Below are 17,389 nucleotides of genomic sequence, written 5' to 3' on the forward strand. Positions count from 1 at the left end.
ATCGGGCACATGCAGACTGGCTTGACTGGCCGGCCACTGCCGGTCGGGCTTTTTTTTTTTTTACTTTGTTTACACATCATGGTCTGGTACATGGGATTAGGAATGCGGTGTTTGGGATTCTGCAAGGCTGGATAGGCGTGCTGTTGTTGTTGTTTGTGTGTATATTTGCGCTTGGTTTCGTTTCCTTGTTTGAGGAGAAGGGTGAGTGTATTGATAGCGTTAATGGGAGCATGATGAACATGACTTGACTGGCCGACTGACTGTGGGTGGAGGGCTGGCGATGGTTTAGTGGTGTTTGTTGCGGTTGCCTTGACCTCCATCCATGCTGCGTGTGGTGGGCGGGCTGTTGATGATCGTTTCGGGTAATGGGTGGCCCAAGGTCGTGCGTGCCGTGGACCACCGTCGAATTCGGCATCACGTTGGCGAGTACAGCAGAGATACTTCCGTTATCCTTCGTACGAGGGTGAACCTTTGCGACCTTGATCATTTTGGTACAATTCCTCCCTTCGTCATTTGTACAATTCGAACGCAAGAACTGCACGCAGCCCTAACAAGCCAAGATTTGATCATTGCATTGGTGATATCCTCACGTCAAAATGTAGCCTTGTTACATTGCTAAGCAACAACAACTAGCCTAAACCAACCCCCAAGAAACAACCCCCACCTAATGCGATCCAACCAAACAACAGAGAATATCGGGGTATATCAATCACGGCTCCCTTCAGACATTCTAGGCCTGCTCAAGCTTGGTCTTCTCGGCGTCCGAGCCCGACACGACAGTCACGCCGGCGTCGCCGCGCAGGATCTGGTTGAGGCCGATCTCGTTGTTGATCTCCTCCATGCGCTCGAAATCGGCAGCCGCCGTGCCCTCGGAGCCGAAGACGACGTCCTGTGGGGATGGATTAGCTTTGTTCGACTCGTTTTTGCCGGTGTTCGGTTGGGTGGGAGGGGGGAGGGGTCTTACCATCTCCTCGAGCGTCAGGCGCTTCGTCTCAGGCACGATGAACCAGATGAAGGCGGCGCCCAGGTAGGTCAGCAGGCCAAAGATAATGTAGGTGCCGTAGGGGATGCCCTTGAGCATGTCCGGGGTGACCTGGCCGACGATGAAGTTGTTCATCCAGTTGCTAGACGCGCCGAGGGCGACACCATAGGGGCGCGTGCTGAGCGGCCAGATCTCGGCCACGATGATCCACGCACAGGGACCCCACGAGTATCCGAAGTGGATCACGAACAGCCACACCATGCACACGGCCGCCCAGCCGGCCGCCTGTTGATGGGCCCAGTTGTCGATGTTTTTGGCGACGAGGATTGCGATGATGATGTGGCAGGTGGCCATGCCGATGGCGCCGATGGTCAGGACGGGTTTGCGGCCGACGCGGTCGATCCAGAGGACGGAGGGGATGGTGGCGACGAACATGACAATGCCGACGACGCCGGTGGCGAGGAGCGAGGTGGTGTTGAGGTCGAGGCCGAGCTGCTCGAAGATAAAGGGGGCGTAGTACAGAACAGCGTTGATACCCGTCCACTAGAGTCCGGTTTGTTAGTTACTGCGAATTTGCGAGGTACGGCTGGTTTGACCTTGGGGAAGGGGGTAAACAAACCTGCTGGAAGAACATAGTAACAGACGCGACAATGACGCGCTTAAACATGGCCTTGGTCTGGAAGAGCTTCCGGATGGAGACAAACTGCAGCTTGAAGGTGTTCCAGGCGGTCTGCTCACGGAGCTCGGGGAACATCTCGGCGATGGAGCGCTTCTCGAACAGCGACTGGGCCTTGATCTCGAGGAACTCGATCTCGAGGAGCTCGTGATCAGCGTCCAGGCCGCGGAGGTCGGCGAGAACCTTGCGCGCTTCCTCTTCGCGGCCGTGGTGGATCAGCCAACGGGGGGAGAAGGGCATGAAGATCATGCCAACGAGAAGGAGGAGGGCGGGTGCGAGCTGCAAGCAAGTCGGAAGAAGCCATGCTGCGTCGGTTTGTCCGTCTCCGGTGCCGCCGATGTGGTTGGTACCGCTGTCTTAGGTCAGCGACTGGCTTGGGGAAAAAAAGGACCTAGTGATGGGAAGACTTACTAGTCAATCCAAAAGCTGACCATGATGCCAAAGCAAATGGCCAGCTGTTGCGTTGCCACCAGAGCTCCGCGCACCTCGGGGGGCGCAACCTCGGAGTTGTAGATAGGGATGATCATGGCAAGACTTCCGACACCCATACCACTGTGCCCCCGTTAGCTCCGCATTAGAGAACCAAATACCGGCAAACAGAATACTTACGTGACAAATCGCCCAGCTAGAATAGCATTGGGTCCGACAGTAACTGCGGTAGCCTGAACGATGACACCGATGATGAACACGGAGCAGGCCACGAGCACACCGTACTTTCGCGACAGCACCTCAGCAATGAAACCCGAGAGAAGTGTTCCGAGCCAGGCGCCGAGTTCCAGAATAGCCGTCAGCCACCCCTTCTTGGTCTGGTTCTCGATGTAGTCGCCCATGTCTGCCCCCTTGTTAGCACCGCGCAACGCCCACGCCCTCCCACACGCAGATCAAAGAACGAAGAAAACGTACGCCTTCCGAAGGCCGGCATGGCCAGGACACCCGAGAACATGCCCTGGTTGTAACCGTACAACACGCCACCAATGCAAGCGAAGGCGGCAATGCGAAAGACACGGAAGTTCTTCCAGAGTGCCCCTGGGCCACTCTTGCCCATCATGGCCTGACGCTTGTGCAGCGCGGCATCGTAGAAGCCGCCGCCGGCGTCACCTCCGGCGCCCATGTTTGCTGGTGTGTTCTCCCGTGGTTAGAATCTGGCGGTGTCGCGCGTGGCTCTGTTAGCGGCCCGGGTGGTGATGCCGGGTTGGTGTTGTGTGCGGTCCAAGAACGGCGGTCGGTCGGGTTGAAGGTGGGAAGGGAAACCGAGCTCAGCAACCGCGAAAAAGAATCCGGGAGCTGCAAGATAGTTATGCAGACGCGGAGGGGAAAACAAGCAATCTTCTTGAGGGATCCCCCACCCCTGTCTTCCTACCACGCGCCTGGATGAACGGAAGGGTTGCAACACCGACCCAGAAGGGCCGTGGGAGTCGATACTACCCAATAGACCCTCCCATTCCCATCCAGTCGTGCCATGCCATGTTCCCACTTCCCGTCCCCGTCATCCAATTGCCCGGGAACCAGGCATATGAGCCTAGAACCGGTCGGGGGACCTCCACATATTACCGGCCCTTCTTGATGCGCGTGGTGCAGACAAGCTTGGGGATCCCGGATAGTGAAATGGGCTGCTAGGTTGGAGAGAGATTCTCCAATGCGGAGGGGTACTCCGCATCCCCCAGACCCATCTTCCTGTCCACGACGTCCCCAGTCGCGAACCGATCCGACCTGCATTCGCTTGTTTCCACTGTTTCCCCGGATGAATACTAGGAGGTGCCATTGGCCAGGCTGGACTGGGCCGCTGATCGCCGAAGAACCAACCCCCCGGCCCCCGGAGCCTGTGCCGGCGGAACGACAGTTGAACGGTGTATTTTGCCGGGTCATCCTGATATCTCGGTGCTATTCCCGTCATCCATTCGCCGAGAACGAAAAAAAAAAGAACTTTCCATGGTTGTTCCTTTCGTCTAGTTTCCCTTTTGTCCATCCCTCGCCTCAGCTTCCATTGACCTTCAGTCCATGGCATTATATCAACCCCAGCACGGCACCAGCACACCGCCAAGCAGCCGAGCGATGGCCAAGCCAGGCCACCGGCGAAAAACCGCCAACTAAAAAACTCCCGCTGCATGCGCAGGTGCCGAGCGGCCGTCCCGCACAAGTTAAGCTCCGAAGAGGGCAAGCGGATGATTGGGGGTTTGTTTCCCCAGTTGCATCCATGCCATCTTCCTCCCCCCCGCGAGCAAACACCCCAGCCTAGCCGGTGGCCGATTTAGCCTGAATATGGCCTCGCACTCGGCCCGGCGCAAGCTCATTGGCGCGCGTCCTGTCCGCGGGCGAGGCGGAGGTTCGCCGGTTGGCCTGGCGTCGCTGACATCGGGCCTTTTGGTATTTTCCATGGGCGGAGGAGGGGCGGTTGTGCGCTAGCGTGAGGTCAAGCTTTCTTGCCGGGAGCGAAGCCGTTGGTGGCGTTGGCTTGTGGCTTCGTGGCTTGTGCGGACGACTGTTTGGCCTGGTTTGGTTGTTGAGCTTGTTGTTGGTTGGCTTCGTTGCTTGATTCCTTCCTGTGTCTTTCCTTGTTGGGATTGGCCTTGGGGGGCTCGGCGGCGAAGCGTCTCAATCCCCGGTCCCGAGGGAGGAGTGACACGGAGATTCAACCCGCCGCTCTCTGTACATAGTAAACCTCCTTATTAGACGACATGGATTCCACGGCCTCATTGTTCGTCATTTCGCCCATGTTAGAACCCGTGAACTTGTGCAGGAATCCTTAACTGGCCATCTCTGCACAGGCTGTTGGCGTTGGTCGCGCATGCTAATTAAAACCCGAAACATAAAGCTCAGCTGAGACCAGATCCCATCTCGGCCCCCAATACTGCCCGTGGAGGAAGCATCTTGCCCGTGGGGGCTCAGCAGCAGAAGCATCCCCAGCACTTGCACGGTGTGCCTCTCGGCCACCTCGAAGATCTGGCGCGATCAGTGTGGGGTGGCACGAAATCCGCCCACAAGCGGACTAATCCCAAGAGTGGCTCGTCTGCATCCGTGATTTTACGGCGGCGACCAACATCAGTGAGTCCAACAGGCGGGACCAGTTCCCCGGGACTTGGCTCATGGAGGCGCGGAAGTGTTGTATCGTTACACCAACCTAGCTGTCCGGCAAAGGTGTGAAGTTCATCGTGAGAGCTACCATCATTCGCCGAATTCCGAATCCCAATCCAGTCATAACTCCGCCTCCAAGATGTGTCCCAACGGTGTTATGTCCCGACGTGCCGAACGAGATAGGCGAGCTGCAAGATCTGAGACCGGCCACCGTTGAGGGCCAACATGGCCATGATGCAGCCCTAGTGAAGACCCATATCGTTGGTCGGAAGCTGCCGGGGAGCCAAAGCTTGGTGTCGACAGGGAGAGAGCAACGGCCGCAAGCGGAACTACCCCGCCGTTTATATTTGAGAGGGTGCAACCAAGACGAAGGTTTATTTTGGCCGTTGTCTGCTCGTCTTGAGCAGAACCCGGCGGTGATGCCCGGAGATCAGGACACGGCGAAGTCTGTGTGTCGGTCACAGACCGGAGAGTGCGGCCGTGTTCGCCGCAGGTCACTCGACCACACAGAGTCTGTCTGTGCTGGGGGACATCTAAAACTAGAGGGACGCCACCCGTATCTTAGGACACGGCAATTCAAGAGTAGAATGACCCAGAATGTTTCGAAACCAAGCCACACAGCCCGGAGCTTTTGCCCATTTGACGGGAAGCCGGAATTGGAAGCGGGAGTGTGTTGGTTCGATCACGTAGCACCGGGCCGTACTGCGAGTTAACACAAAACCGAACCGAGTAAATCGCGCACTGCCGGGCCGAGAGCGTAAGAGGATGGAGCTGAAGCAGGGCTCGAACCAACAGGGCCTTTAGCGTTAATATTATCGCCCTTATCAGATCAGATGTGGCGCAGACATGTCTGATGATGACGGGCAAGCGAGGCAGAGCTGACAGGGGCCCATCGCTCGCAAAAAAGGGGATCGACTATGACGCAATGTCATGACGGGTTGTGTGTGTTCGGGGTTCACAATCACCAGGCTCGGTCGGGGCTCGCTTGGCCCTGTCTGTCCGGACCCGGCCCCCAGCCCCGGCCACGGCCTCAGCAGCCCGGCCTGGGAGCGTGACCTCCGAAAGCGACGCTGGCCGGCGATCACCACGCACTCGGCAGATCACACGACAGGCTAGCCCTACCATGTAACCATGGCCTGAGATGGCCAAACCAAGGCCTGAAATGTTTCGAAACAAAACGGCCACTGAATATGGGGGCTGCAGTTGTTTTGTCATGCCGTCCGATGTACCCGATGTGCTGCGGATGTGAAGTTGCGGCTGAGTGAGGCGTGGATAAAGTCGAGGTTCGAGATGAAATGACGGAATTATTGACTGCCAAACCGAGGGAAAAGGGGGGGTGCGAGTCATTGACTCGTCCTGCTTGTCTCTTTGGTGTGTCTGTGCCGCTGGATGCGATGCTTGGATTGTTGCGGAGGACCGCAAGCTACCCTGCTCATTCTCAGCCGGGAGGAACACCGTCGACATCCCAAGATGTTGCTAGCGATTGGGGTTGGAGATGGGACGCAATGCCCGGTACAGAGAGCAGCATCTCATCGCATTCCATCGTTGGAAATGCCGGGAAAACCACGGAAGCAAGATCGAATCGGGGCTTGCGGCACATTTTTCGATGGCAGGTCGCTGTCTTGGAAGGTGGGGGCTTGCCAGATCTGGAGCCGCTCGATCAAGTCTGGTTAGTGGGATGGCCAGAAATGGGCAAGCGCTGCCGTCACAAACAATCATAAACGGGAAATTGCAAGAGCTACGAAGTACTAACAATGTTCCAGCGCTTTGCCACACAACATTGTTAGTGAATCTCTTCGTGTATCGCGGGGGTTGAAACGCATTGCAACCGTGCAGGAACCCCCCAGATCGGCCAATAGAGAAAGGCCAATCGGAAACTGGCCCCCACCACAGCGGGTGCTTCCCGAGCGACAGAATTGACGCGCGCCTCTGCTTTTCAACTGCAACATCTCACGCTCTTTTTCTCCCCTTGCTCCGAACAGCCAATCCGACGGCTTCCTCAGGTCGCGAGAACCAACAAGCCATGTTTCATCTCATCTTCCGATGGCCGTTTTTCGCGCTGCCTTTTCGCTTGGGTGGATCTGGCAAGCAGAGCTGAGTGGCTCTGAACGGTTCGTTGAGCGCGGTGCTCTTCCGCATTGCCGCCAGCGACTGATTGCTCCTCCGTCCAAAGCATTCCCGCGGCTCCAGGGCACATCCTCACGACAACCCAAGCTTTCTCCCCCCGTGCCGGGTCCGAACTTGGCTGCCCCGGCGCCTGTTTATTTTCTACCATTGCGACGTTGATACCGAGAGCTGCAACGTCGCAACCCTTTGCAATTTCCAGCCGCCCAAGTCTCGCGAGACGCTCACCTCCGTGGTTGTCGCGCGCCAGTGCTCGTGTCTATCTCGGCTGTTTGAGGTCAACAAAGTGTTTGCCGATACCCTCACCCTGAGAGGTTTCCGTTCTGTCGGGTTCTCAGGGGTCTCGTTGAGGGCGGTAGCTGGCCTCATCTGCAAGGCGGCCAGTCGCAGATTGGGTCAGATCTCGATCGCCGGCCGCCCAAGGCCGCCGCCTGGCCTTCGTGTTTCTTCGTTCCTAATGTTTCTTTTATGCTGTTTCCGGTCCGCCATTGCGTTGCCGATCTTCCCTTCGGTGGAGTTTTATCTAACTCCCAAAACTCAATCGAAGAGTTAACAGGCAGCCTCACTCATTCTCGGACTCGGTATCCACTGCGTCGCGAGCATTGAGTAACGGCAAATGAAGCTGCGTGGAGACGAGGCTCGAAATTGGGGTTCTGCGCGTAAGGCTGGCTGGCTGGCGGCTAACATTCATTCCGAGCCGCTGTCTGAGCGTACCCTGTGCTATTTTTTGACACTTCCCGCTCCTGTACTCCACAACATGGCTTCCCGCATTGGGCCATGCATTTGAGATCCGCGGTACCTGCTTCTGGGTACCTGCTTCGCCTGCATACCGCAGCGCCATGGCGAGGTAGCGGCACGGTACCGCACCATTCCCTAAGCGAAAGACTGGAACCCCGTTGGGATTCTCGGTATTGGCATGACGGTTACCAGCGTGAATGTCTGCTCGTCTCGCTCGCGTGCCCTTGTTCCTGTCACTCGCCCAGCGGCACTGCTCTCTGTCTGTTGCCGCCAGACCTCGATCTCTTCTTTTTTGCCGGCAACAGAACCCTGGGAAGAAGAACCGCCCCATCGCTACTGATACCCCCCCTTGTCCGGCGCCAGACCCCCCCATGGCCCATCAACTCTTAACCGCCCTCCGGCAACTTCCACCCAGAAAGGGCCAACTTTGTAGCCGCCCATCTTCAAACAAACGCCATCCCGAAACTCGCCAGCCACTAACAGAGGCCGCTGGTCGCCCCCCGCGGTCGTTCAGATACACATGCTTAGTTTCATCAAGCAGGCTCTCTCTCCAGCTCTATCCTTGTTTCAGATCTCCTACCCCGGTCCTGTCCATCTCTCTTCACCGGACCCTCAACGCAGATCGGGGACCCGCAGAAACGGCCCTCCACTCACCTCATCTTGTTGTTTCTGCCCGGGTCTCCTCCGTAGCCTGGGGATATTATAAGTCGACCGCCCCTCCTCTCCTCTCCGGCCGGCCTTAGCCATTCTTCAGTCCTCGAACTCTTCGACCCGCCGCCTCGCGACCTACTTTTTCCTCTTTCTTGATTCTCTTTCCTAGGTTTTCCTTACTCTCGTATCGCCTTCGTTTTCTCACCCTTGCTTTGCTGGTTGCTGGCCAGCCCTTTCGTTTGACACGAAACATTGCATCTCCATCCTGCTCCCAAGCTTTCAAGCGGGGCCTTGCTTGACGCCGAGTCGTCGAGATAGCTTCGGAGTAGAACCTAATCGTTTGGAAATCCCCACCCGAGAACCGCACCTCCCCAACTACGAACCGCCGTCCGCCCCTGCTCCCTCTCAGCTTGACACCCTCGACACAGAGGGGCACCGGCTGAAGAGGCTACCTTCGTATCATGCCCGACCTGACACGCACGCCGAGCCATCAACAATACCAACAACACATTCCAGTATCCCTCGCTTCGACCGTACCCACAATGTCTTACTACCAGAACCCCCGGCAGCTGTCCGGATTCTATGGCGATCTCTCCACAGCCGGCGCCGGCGGCATGCCCATGCCGGGCTACGACCCGTATGCGGTCAGCGCAGTTCCTCCTCTCCAGATGCCACAAGCCGGTCCCGCGATGGGTGGGCCCGTGGGTGGACCCTTGCCGACACAACACCGGGCATCGTCCGGGGCGTGGAACCAGGAAGACGACCGAACATTGTTGGCGCTGCGGGCGATGGGCAAGAACTGGAACCAGATCCAGAGGGAGGCCTTCCAAGGCAAGACGGGCAACGCGTGCCGGAAGAGGCACGAGCGGTTGATGGAGCGCCGCGGCCAAAACGACTTTGACAACCGGAAGCTGGAGCGTCTGTGCAAGGAATACATGAGCATGCGCAAGGAGATCTGGCAACCGCTTGCCTCGCGGTGCGGCGAGAAGTGGAACGTCGTTGAGATGCAGGTACGCTACCACCCTCCCTCCCTCCACCCCCACACACCCATCGCATAATACTCACGCAACCCCTCCCACAGTGCATGTCCAACGGCCTCAAAAACATCCAATCCCACGCCCGCGCCTACGCTCGCCGCGAACGCCTCGAATCCGGCCAGCCCCTAACGGCCTACGACGACGATGGCGGTCTCGGCTGCCTCACCCCCGTCGACGATGTCGACGTCGCCGACCAGTCCTACAGCTCCCCGGAAACGGGCGGCTCCACCACAGGCGCCCACTCCACCCCCGGCGGCAGTTCCGGGTCGGGCGGTTCCGGGGCCTTCGCCACCATGCACCCGCACCAGCAGCACCACCCCCAGGCCGCGGCTGCCGCGGCGGGATACCAGGGGTACGGCGGGTACGGCCACCACCAGCAGCACCACCAACAACAGGCGCACCACGGCCATGGGTATAGCAACAGCGTGTCGAGCACGGGCACCGCGGGCGGGTATGGCGGCGCACCCCAGCAGGCGTCGGGGTCCGGTAGCCAGGGAACGAGCCCGTATATGGGGCATGGCGGGAGGCTGCCCAGCGTGGGGGATATGGGGATCGATGCGATTATTAATCGGGGGCAGGGCAGCTAATAATCTTTTCTCTTTTCTCTCTATTCCCCCCTTTTTATTTTTCTTGCCCTCTTTTTTTTCCTTTGTTTACTCTCTTGATCTCTCGATCTCTCTCTGTCGGGTTGCATGGCATGGCGGTCTGGCATGGCATGGCATCATGGATTTTTTCCCTCCTCTCATCCGGCTACACTCTTTAATCACGTCACACACACAACACAACAACCAAACCGTTTCTTTTGTCTTGGGCTCTTGGGGGTTTGGGAATATGGGCTTTGGGGGGTTCAATGGCGCATCATCATCATCTGGATTTTTTTTTCTCTCTCATGTCACGTTTTACGAGAATCATTGGGTCAGTCAGGGGGCCGGACAAGGGCAGTGTGCTAGTCGGTCCATCGACAACAAGTGGGGCAGGCAAAACTGGCGTTGTGGACGGGTCATGGGCGAGCGCGCGGCACTGCACGGCGTTGCGTTGGATGGGTGGGTGGGTAGGTGGTGGTGTGATGGGAGCATCATCAGCATCATCATCATCATCCGTTGGGGTGATGGGTTTCCTTGGGTCTCTCTCTAGCTCTCGTTTTCTCTCACTCACTTCTGTCACTGACTCACTCTTGGTGTCGCGGCATGGGCCTTGGTTTGGTGTTTACGTTGGATTGGATGGTGACGATGGTGGCAGGTGGGGTGGGGGGTGGGGGGGTGTGAGAGAGGGCCGGGTCGAAACAGCACCGGCCGTGTTTGTGCCGCAGAATATTAGGCCATGATTCTTATGATTACCGTTTTCGTCTCCTCTGTCTGTGGCTTTTTGTTGCTTTTCTACCTTGGCTTGTGTTGTTTTTTGGTGGCTTTGCATCTGGTATCTACTACTCTCATGTGTACACAGGTGCATGAATATCCATAGAGAATAGGGGGGTCAAAAAGGGGTAGAACTAATGTATTGGTTATTACACTCATCTTCGTATAACTGTCTTGGTAATTATTTGTCTGACCGCCTTGGTGTTTCTCATAGTCAGCATTGGCATTGTGTTGAAAGATTGGGTGGGGGTGTGAGGGGTGTAAAGCTGGAATGTGAGGCGCAGGCACAGCTCACTCGCTTGTTGGTAGGAGGTTTGCAGGTCTCGGGGACAAGGTTCCACGGCGGCGGGCGGCGCGGGGGAAATTTGTGTGTTGTTTGAGCTGTTGGCGTTGCCCGGGCTTTGTGCAGCGGCACGGGTATGAATTAGGGATGGAACTCGTGGTTTGGCGGTATGAGTTGCTGTCTTGGGGGCGGTTCTTTTGGGGGCCAAAGATGTTGGTCTCACCGGCTCCACGTGTGTGTGTCGTGGAGATGGGGGGTGAAGGAAGTGGTTGGGGACTTTTACCGAAGGCTATGGGCGAGGCACAGATACGCTCCGTAACGGGGCTCATGCTCCGGCATTCGATCATGTCTCCCATCTCTCCAGGCTCCTCGATCGCGAGAAGATGGGACTGCGCGGAAACCCGATCGTTCTCGAATCCTTAGTATACACCAGTTGATCGAGGAAGACAGGGGCAGCAGTTGCAATGCCAAGGCGCGGGATCTGAGGGATCAATCCGCTGCAACGTTGGATCGCGATCTTGTGTAACCCGAATGTGTGTGGTGGTGGCATTGTTGGTGCCAGGAGACTCCGCTGGTGACCAGGGTTGGCAGTTTTTCTGGACGAGACACCAACTTTCCAAAAGGGCATGGCATTGAGTGGAATTGGAACCGAGTCATATACAGTGCTGACGGCAGCGTACAGTAATGACTTGCAGCTAGGCAACGCAATCCGACTTGCATACCGGAAAAGGACTCACCCATACCCCGGGATAGGCATACCCAAAACGGGAAACCGGCCAACAGGTATACACATACATTCGTTGTTACAGACCCAAAACCCCGGGTTACCTCCGAGCATTGCCAGCGGCAGGACCCACAATCCCGACACGACTGGACCTGGACCCGGTCCCGGTCCCAACCTTCCGAACCCACTCGGCATCGCCGTCGTCGTCGTCAAACTCATCATCATCGTCATCCTCCTCCTCCTCCTCCTCCTCCTCCGGCGCCCCGGTCACACTACTCCACACACGGGCCCACATGCCCTTCTTCTGCGCGAGCGCCAGCACCATGATGACAGGCAGATGCCAGACACTGGCCCAGAACAGGCTGCGCGCACTCCCCTTGTGGCCCTCATAGCGCCAGAACTTGACTGCCTCCCGGACCAGCCACAAGTTCACCGGCAGGCTCGTCACCGCGAAGCTCCACTCGGTAACCCCGGCAGCACATAGCCCCAGGCACAGCGGAACAAACACCAGGCTGTAGCGCAGCGCGACGCGGGCATTCCGCGCCGGGTTGACCCAGCACAGCATGCGCAGGCCCGCCGCCTTGTACTCTTCCCGAATGCCCCACGACAGCGGCATGAAGTGGGGGAACTGCCACGCGAACAACAGCCCCGCAAACAACCACCCGCCCAAGCTCGACCCATCCCCCGCAAACAACAACTCCCGCCAGGTCCCGTCCGCCGTGGCACTCTCCCCCGCCGCGGCCGCCCAGCCCATGAGCGGGGGAATCCCCCCCACCACCGCACCCACCCACGTATTCACCGCTGAGATACGCTTGAGCGGCGTGTACGCGCCAGCATACAACGCAATATTGACCGCGCCCAGGAAGGCCACCGTGGGGTTGACGCCCAGGTAGAGGGCGGCGACGCCCGCGGCGCCGCACCCGACGGCGAAGAGCACGGCGGCGCGGGTGGTCAGCAGGCGGCGGACGAGGGGCCGGGTGCGGGTGCGTGTCATCTTGGCGTCGGTGTCGGGCTCGTAGAGCATGTTGAGCGCGTTGGCGGCCGCCGAGCAGAGGGTCGTGCCTGTGGTCAGGAAGAGGAGGGTGAGGGGGGAGAGCGACGGGATGGCGTCGACTGCGGCTGTGGCGGAGGAGGAGGCTAGGAAGGCGGGGACGGGGTAGAGCGCGTAGGGGACCATGGCGGAGAGGACGACTAGGACGGTGAGGCGGGGTTTGGAGAGCGAGAGGAGGGCGGAGAGCGTGCGGCGGATTGAGTCGGCGGGCGCGCGGGCGGCTGTGTCGGCTAGGCGGGAGGAGGCGTCGGGGGGGAGGGAGGTGGCCATGGAGTTTGTAGGAGGGTTGGTTTGTTGTTGGAGTTCATTTCGTCTTGCGGCTTGTCGTCGGCGATGCGGAAGGAGGGGCGCATCTGATGTCGGGATATCGGTTGTGGTTGAGGCTGTGGCCGTGGTCACGACTGGTGGTTGTGAATCGGCGGCGGGGACTGGCCTGTCGGTGGCCGGAGAAGCGACAGATGTGCCATTGGAGCGAGCGAGGAGGGTGTTGGAGAGAAAGTAGCCGGCTTTGAATCGGTGTCGCGACAGGGCGGCGGGGGCTGCAGCGGCAGGGGCCCGGGGTAGAGCGGATTTTGAGAATAACCGCGCTCCCTTTAACGGTCGGTCGGCCTGCCGTAGCACTCGATGGCTGCATTGCCAACATACATTATCGAACCCGGCTTGCCAAAGTCTGACATGTTGGATCGGCGGCCGCATTGTAGGGAATTCAGTTGCCGGGCGGGCGGCATCGCCATCTCGTTCGGCAATTGGCGTTCCGGTGTGCGTCTCTTCGCCGAGGACGGGAAGCTCGGGCGCGCCTTGGTACTGAATTATTTTAGCTGTGGCAGCTCCTCCACTGTGGCTGGCCCGCGGGGGAAGTGTGGCTGGCGGGGCTCGCTGGAGGCAACCATACGTCCTCAGAGCGGGGCTGTCACTCAAGATTCGATGGCAAGATCGCATCGCATCTGTTCCGGTGTTTAATCGATTCCTTTTCGCGGGGTTTTTTTTTTTGATACACGATCTAGTTCTCCCGGCTCTTTGAGTCATTGCTTCATTTCTCCAGTAGCTTTTGGCGTCTGGCATTTTCAAGCCAGACGGCGTCATGAGCATCTTATCGTGACACAGACTTTGCAGTTGAGGAAGTTCGAGTTTCGACGCCAGGCTTGTGACTTCGTTGCCTGCCGCCCATTTCAGTCATTTGGTACAGGTCCGCCAGCCAACAATCAGGCCCGCAGCGTCTTAGAACCTCATTAAAAGTTACTGGCTTGTCCCCCGCGTGAGTTGTTCGATAGGTAAATATTCGTACCTCGGTACCTATCCTGTGCTGGAGGTGGCATGCGGCTCGGGGAAATTGGGACATGGAGACGACCAGTATCCCGCACCCAACAACCCCATGAAAAGAGCCGGACTTCAATGAGAGCATGCATCGACCAGCCAGTTATATGCTGCGATGAGCCTTACCTGCAGCACAGCCTCAAATGAGGAGGTACATTAAAAATATGCCTACCACGCGCAACTGACCACGGCATTTGTTGTCGACTACTCTCGCGGTTCATAATACGAAACCAAGGGTCTGTGTTGTCGCAATGGATCCCCTCTCCGTGACGGCGTCCATTGCGGGCATCGCAGGAGTCTGCGTTCAGGCAGGCCATTTCCTCGACACCCTTCGTACCAAGTTCCAAAATTCCCACGTCACTATCACAGCGCTTTCGTCGCAGTGCCGCGCGATCAAGGCAGGATTATCGCAGCTACAAACACTCGTACTTCAGAACCACACGATTCGCGACCGGCCTGATGTCATCGAAACTCTCGATACGACGCTCATCGGATGCTTGGTGGTGCTGACGTGCTTTGAGGATTCCCTCGACAAGCTATGCGATGAGGCAGCTCTGATGGAATCTCGTCGCTCGCTCGCGAGGAAATGGTGGAGTAGGACACACATCGTGTGGAATGAGGACGAGATGAAGAACTACCTATCGCTTCTTCAGGGGCAGCAATCCGCCGTGGCCTTCCTGGTCCAGATCCTCCACATGAACTCCATTGACGAAATTCTGGAGGGTATCGGAAACGGAAAGGGCCTTCTCGACAAGCAAGCAACCAAGGCTGAGTCTTTGCGATATGCGAATCCTCAACTCCAGATTGCCGAGTCCGTCCTGGGCTCTAAGAACACTGCCGACAGTATTTTCCGGGGTGGGGATACCGTGGCCGAAGGTACGGAGTTCCAGTTCGACAATGCTGTCGTCGACTCCAAAGCCTACCGCCGTGTTATGGCCATGGCGAAAGAAGTTGTTACGAAGAAAAGCGCCCAGAGGCCGGGGTCGATCATGAACCTCGAGAACATGAGTTTTGACTCGAAAACCCAATCGCCTCGGCCGATCTCACCACTACCGTCTCCGAACTTGAAATCTGAGGATCTTCAGCAGCGCAAGCCCAGCTCCGACACCTCGGCGGCCACACCGAACAGAGAGGATCCCGATTTGCTTCATGCGACTCATGGCGTACCAACAAGCTTGGATGTCCTCAAATCACAGCATGGTCAAACTAGGGTATACGATGTTGATTACTTTGACATGCGGTGCCAACAACTCTTCAAGGGTGTCAATCAGTGGGTTTTACGCTTTTCAAAATTTTCCGACATGCGCGCCAGTCGTCTCTCTTCAGAGATCAAGGATGAGAGAATCCTCGATAGGCTAGACAACTCCGTTCTCGACGGCTCGGATGTTGACACGTACCTCAACGACCGAGTCAAGCGACGTGACATCTTTGCCTCAATGGTTATGACCATGATATGGGAATACATCTTTACGCGCTACCTCTTCGGGATGGATCGGGAGCAGCGCCTGAGACTGAAAACCCTGGAGAAGCAGCTGTCGGACATCGGACCACCGGCGACCATTCACGCCTGGCGAGCCACTACGTTGGGTTTGCTTTCCAAAAGACCACCGTTCCAAACGCAACGGGATCAGGATGCCCTGGCTGTTGCGGAGTCAATTCTGGACACCTTGTCGCAAATTCTACCACCTCCGTCAAACTTACTGGACCAGGTCCGGGGTGCAGCTTCGCAGAAGTCATCAATGATGCAGTAGATTTGTCGATTCTTATGCGCACGCAACTAGCAGATTACATGATGCTCCCTCCGCTGCTGCCCCAGTATGATGCCAATGGGGACTTGGCTGCAACGGTGAGATTCAATGCGGCATTGATGGCTCAACCGGGCGGCGAGCAAGAAGCAGCGGATCTTGAACGTGAAGAGGCTGTGGTGAGGGTCGTTTTGTTTCCTCTAGTTGTGCGCAAGGGAGACGACGATGATGAAGTCGTTGTGTTTCCAGCACAGGTTCTTGTGCAAAAAGCAAACCAAGAAAACTGACTCCGAGAAGTGGAACCTCACAGCCAGCCTCACCACAAGTCTAGATTAGAAACGGGTGTAGCTTAAATATGATTATATGATTCTGCTCAGCTCTAACTCAACTGCCTACTTGCGGTCACCGGGTGGCCCAGTGCTCTCCGGGGTTGTAGAACTAAAGTAAAAGCAGAGCATTAGGACCTTGTTTCTTTCATACCTAGATATCCCAACGGTAGAGGAGAATTGGGGCTTGCTTGAAAAGTATCAATCTGTTGACCTCCCCTCATTACAATTACAATCTACATAAGAAGGAGCCCAATCTTGGACAGCCGATATCTGAAATTCATCTTTATACGCACTCGAACCCATTGTTATGATATCTTTGGTCACAAGCCGGGCTGTGCCCTTGATACATTGTGTTCGATGATGGTTTGAGAGTAACTAGAGCAAACAATGTTGCCACCAGGCTTGTCCTCGGCGGGGTTTCCGTGAGCAAGAGAGCCAAAGCGGTGCCTCGCCCATTTAACTCACCCTATAGCCATGGGTGCAAGAGTGGGATATTCCCGAATAGAACCGGCGAATCCCGCTGCACTCACATAATTCATGTCATCACTCGCCTCGTCTGATGTTGTGCTTGATGTGTGTGGGGTACTAAGGAGTGATGTTCTGTTCATCAGAGTTGAAGAAGGAAGTAACTTCTTAGTGCGCCTAGAATAAAATTATAAAATCACAATATCCCCAGTAACTCCAGCACCCTCTCCTTTCACTCCCTACCGAATTCAGCAGCTTAAAACGCGCGCAACTACAAAACCAATTGCAAAATGGCCACTAGCCTCCTTGACCATCTGCGGACTTTGAGTACCGTGGACTGTGATATGCTTGATGCCGAGGGCAAGTTGCCAAGAGGGGTTCAGCTCGTGTGACACACAACAGCTGACTTCTTTGGTGGCCGCGAAGCTTGGCCCATTTGTGAACTGCACGTCAAATCAGGTCAGTGTTACTGTCTTCAAAGTGGTAGGGACACGACTTATAAACCGAATGGCTGTGGACGCCATAGGCCATCGCATTTGTCGAGTTGACAAGGGTCGACGACGATGGAAAACCGCTTCACGACAAGTTTATCACCGAGTCGCTGAACATCGCTCACTGGCTGTTCTGACAGCAGTCAGACGCAACATTTGAGGAACTGGCAGTCGAGTTGATGGTACGTATCTCCCACTGTAGCCCCTAACAAGACGCCAACATGGCTGCAGATGATCGGCCTCTCCCTCAGAATCGCCCCTCACATTACCGGCTGCATCCACGTGCAAACCAACCCGAAGCTAGCTTACGATACCCAAAGGACCATCAAGAATGCCGAGAGTAGGTCATATT

At 56.9% G+C, this 17,389-nt stretch overlaps 5 protein-coding genes across 5 annotated transcripts; 3 read left to right on the forward strand and 2 right to left on the reverse strand.

The window, feature by feature from the left end:
- Positions 1-730: 730 nt before the first annotated feature.
- CHGG_09845 (uncharacterized protein) lies at positions 731-2,769 on the reverse strand (the record flags this gene model as incomplete). Its single annotated transcript, XM_001227771.1, has 6 exons — positions 731-889; positions 965-1,525; positions 1,602-2,010; positions 2,070-2,210; positions 2,268-2,490; positions 2,562-2,769. 6 exons carry the CDS (start codon positions 2,767-2,769, stop codon positions 731-733), a joined length of 1,701 nt encoding a protein of 566 aa, XP_001227772.1.
- A 1,148-nt stretch (positions 2,770-3,917) lies between these two features.
- Positions 3,918-5,443, forward strand: CHGG_09846 (uncharacterized protein; the record flags this gene model as incomplete). The annotated part of the gene is made up of 3 exons (XM_001227772.1): positions 3,918-3,981; positions 4,471-4,700; positions 4,781-5,443. 3 exons carry the CDS (start codon positions 3,918-3,920, stop codon positions 5,441-5,443), a joined length of 957 nt encoding a protein of 318 aa, XP_001227773.1.
- A 3,342-nt stretch (positions 5,444-8,785) lies between these two features.
- On the forward strand, positions 8,786-9,867 carry CHGG_09847 (uncharacterized protein; the record flags this gene model as incomplete). The annotated part of the gene is made up of 2 exons (XM_001227773.1): positions 8,786-9,253; positions 9,325-9,867. 2 exons carry the CDS (start codon positions 8,786-8,788, stop codon positions 9,865-9,867), a joined length of 1,011 nt encoding a protein of 336 aa, XP_001227774.1.
- A 1,875-nt stretch (positions 9,868-11,742) lies between these two features.
- Positions 11,743-13,370, reverse strand: CHGG_09848 (uncharacterized protein; the record flags this gene model as incomplete). The annotated part of the gene is made up of 2 exons (XM_001227774.1): positions 11,743-13,126; positions 13,339-13,370. The coding sequence occupies 2 exons, from the start codon at positions 13,368-13,370 to the stop codon at positions 11,743-11,745; spliced, it is 1,416 nt and encodes a 471-aa protein (XP_001227775.1).
- Positions 13,371-14,258: 888 nt separating this feature from the next.
- On the forward strand, positions 14,259-15,758 carry CHGG_09849 (uncharacterized protein; the record flags this gene model as incomplete). The annotated part of the gene is made up of 1 exon (XM_001227775.1): positions 14,259-15,758. One exon carries the CDS (start codon positions 14,259-14,261, stop codon positions 15,756-15,758), a length of 1,500 nt encoding a protein of 499 aa, XP_001227776.1.
- Positions 15,759-17,389: the final 1,631 nt, after the last annotated feature.

This window comes from Chaetomium globosum, genomic scaffold, assembly GCF_000143365.1.
Source record: "Chaetomium globosum CBS 148.51 scaffold_7 genomic scaffold, whole genome shotgun sequence".
Classification (NCBI taxonomy): Eukaryota; Fungi; Ascomycota; class Sordariomycetes; order Sordariales; family Chaetomiaceae; genus Chaetomium; species Chaetomium globosum.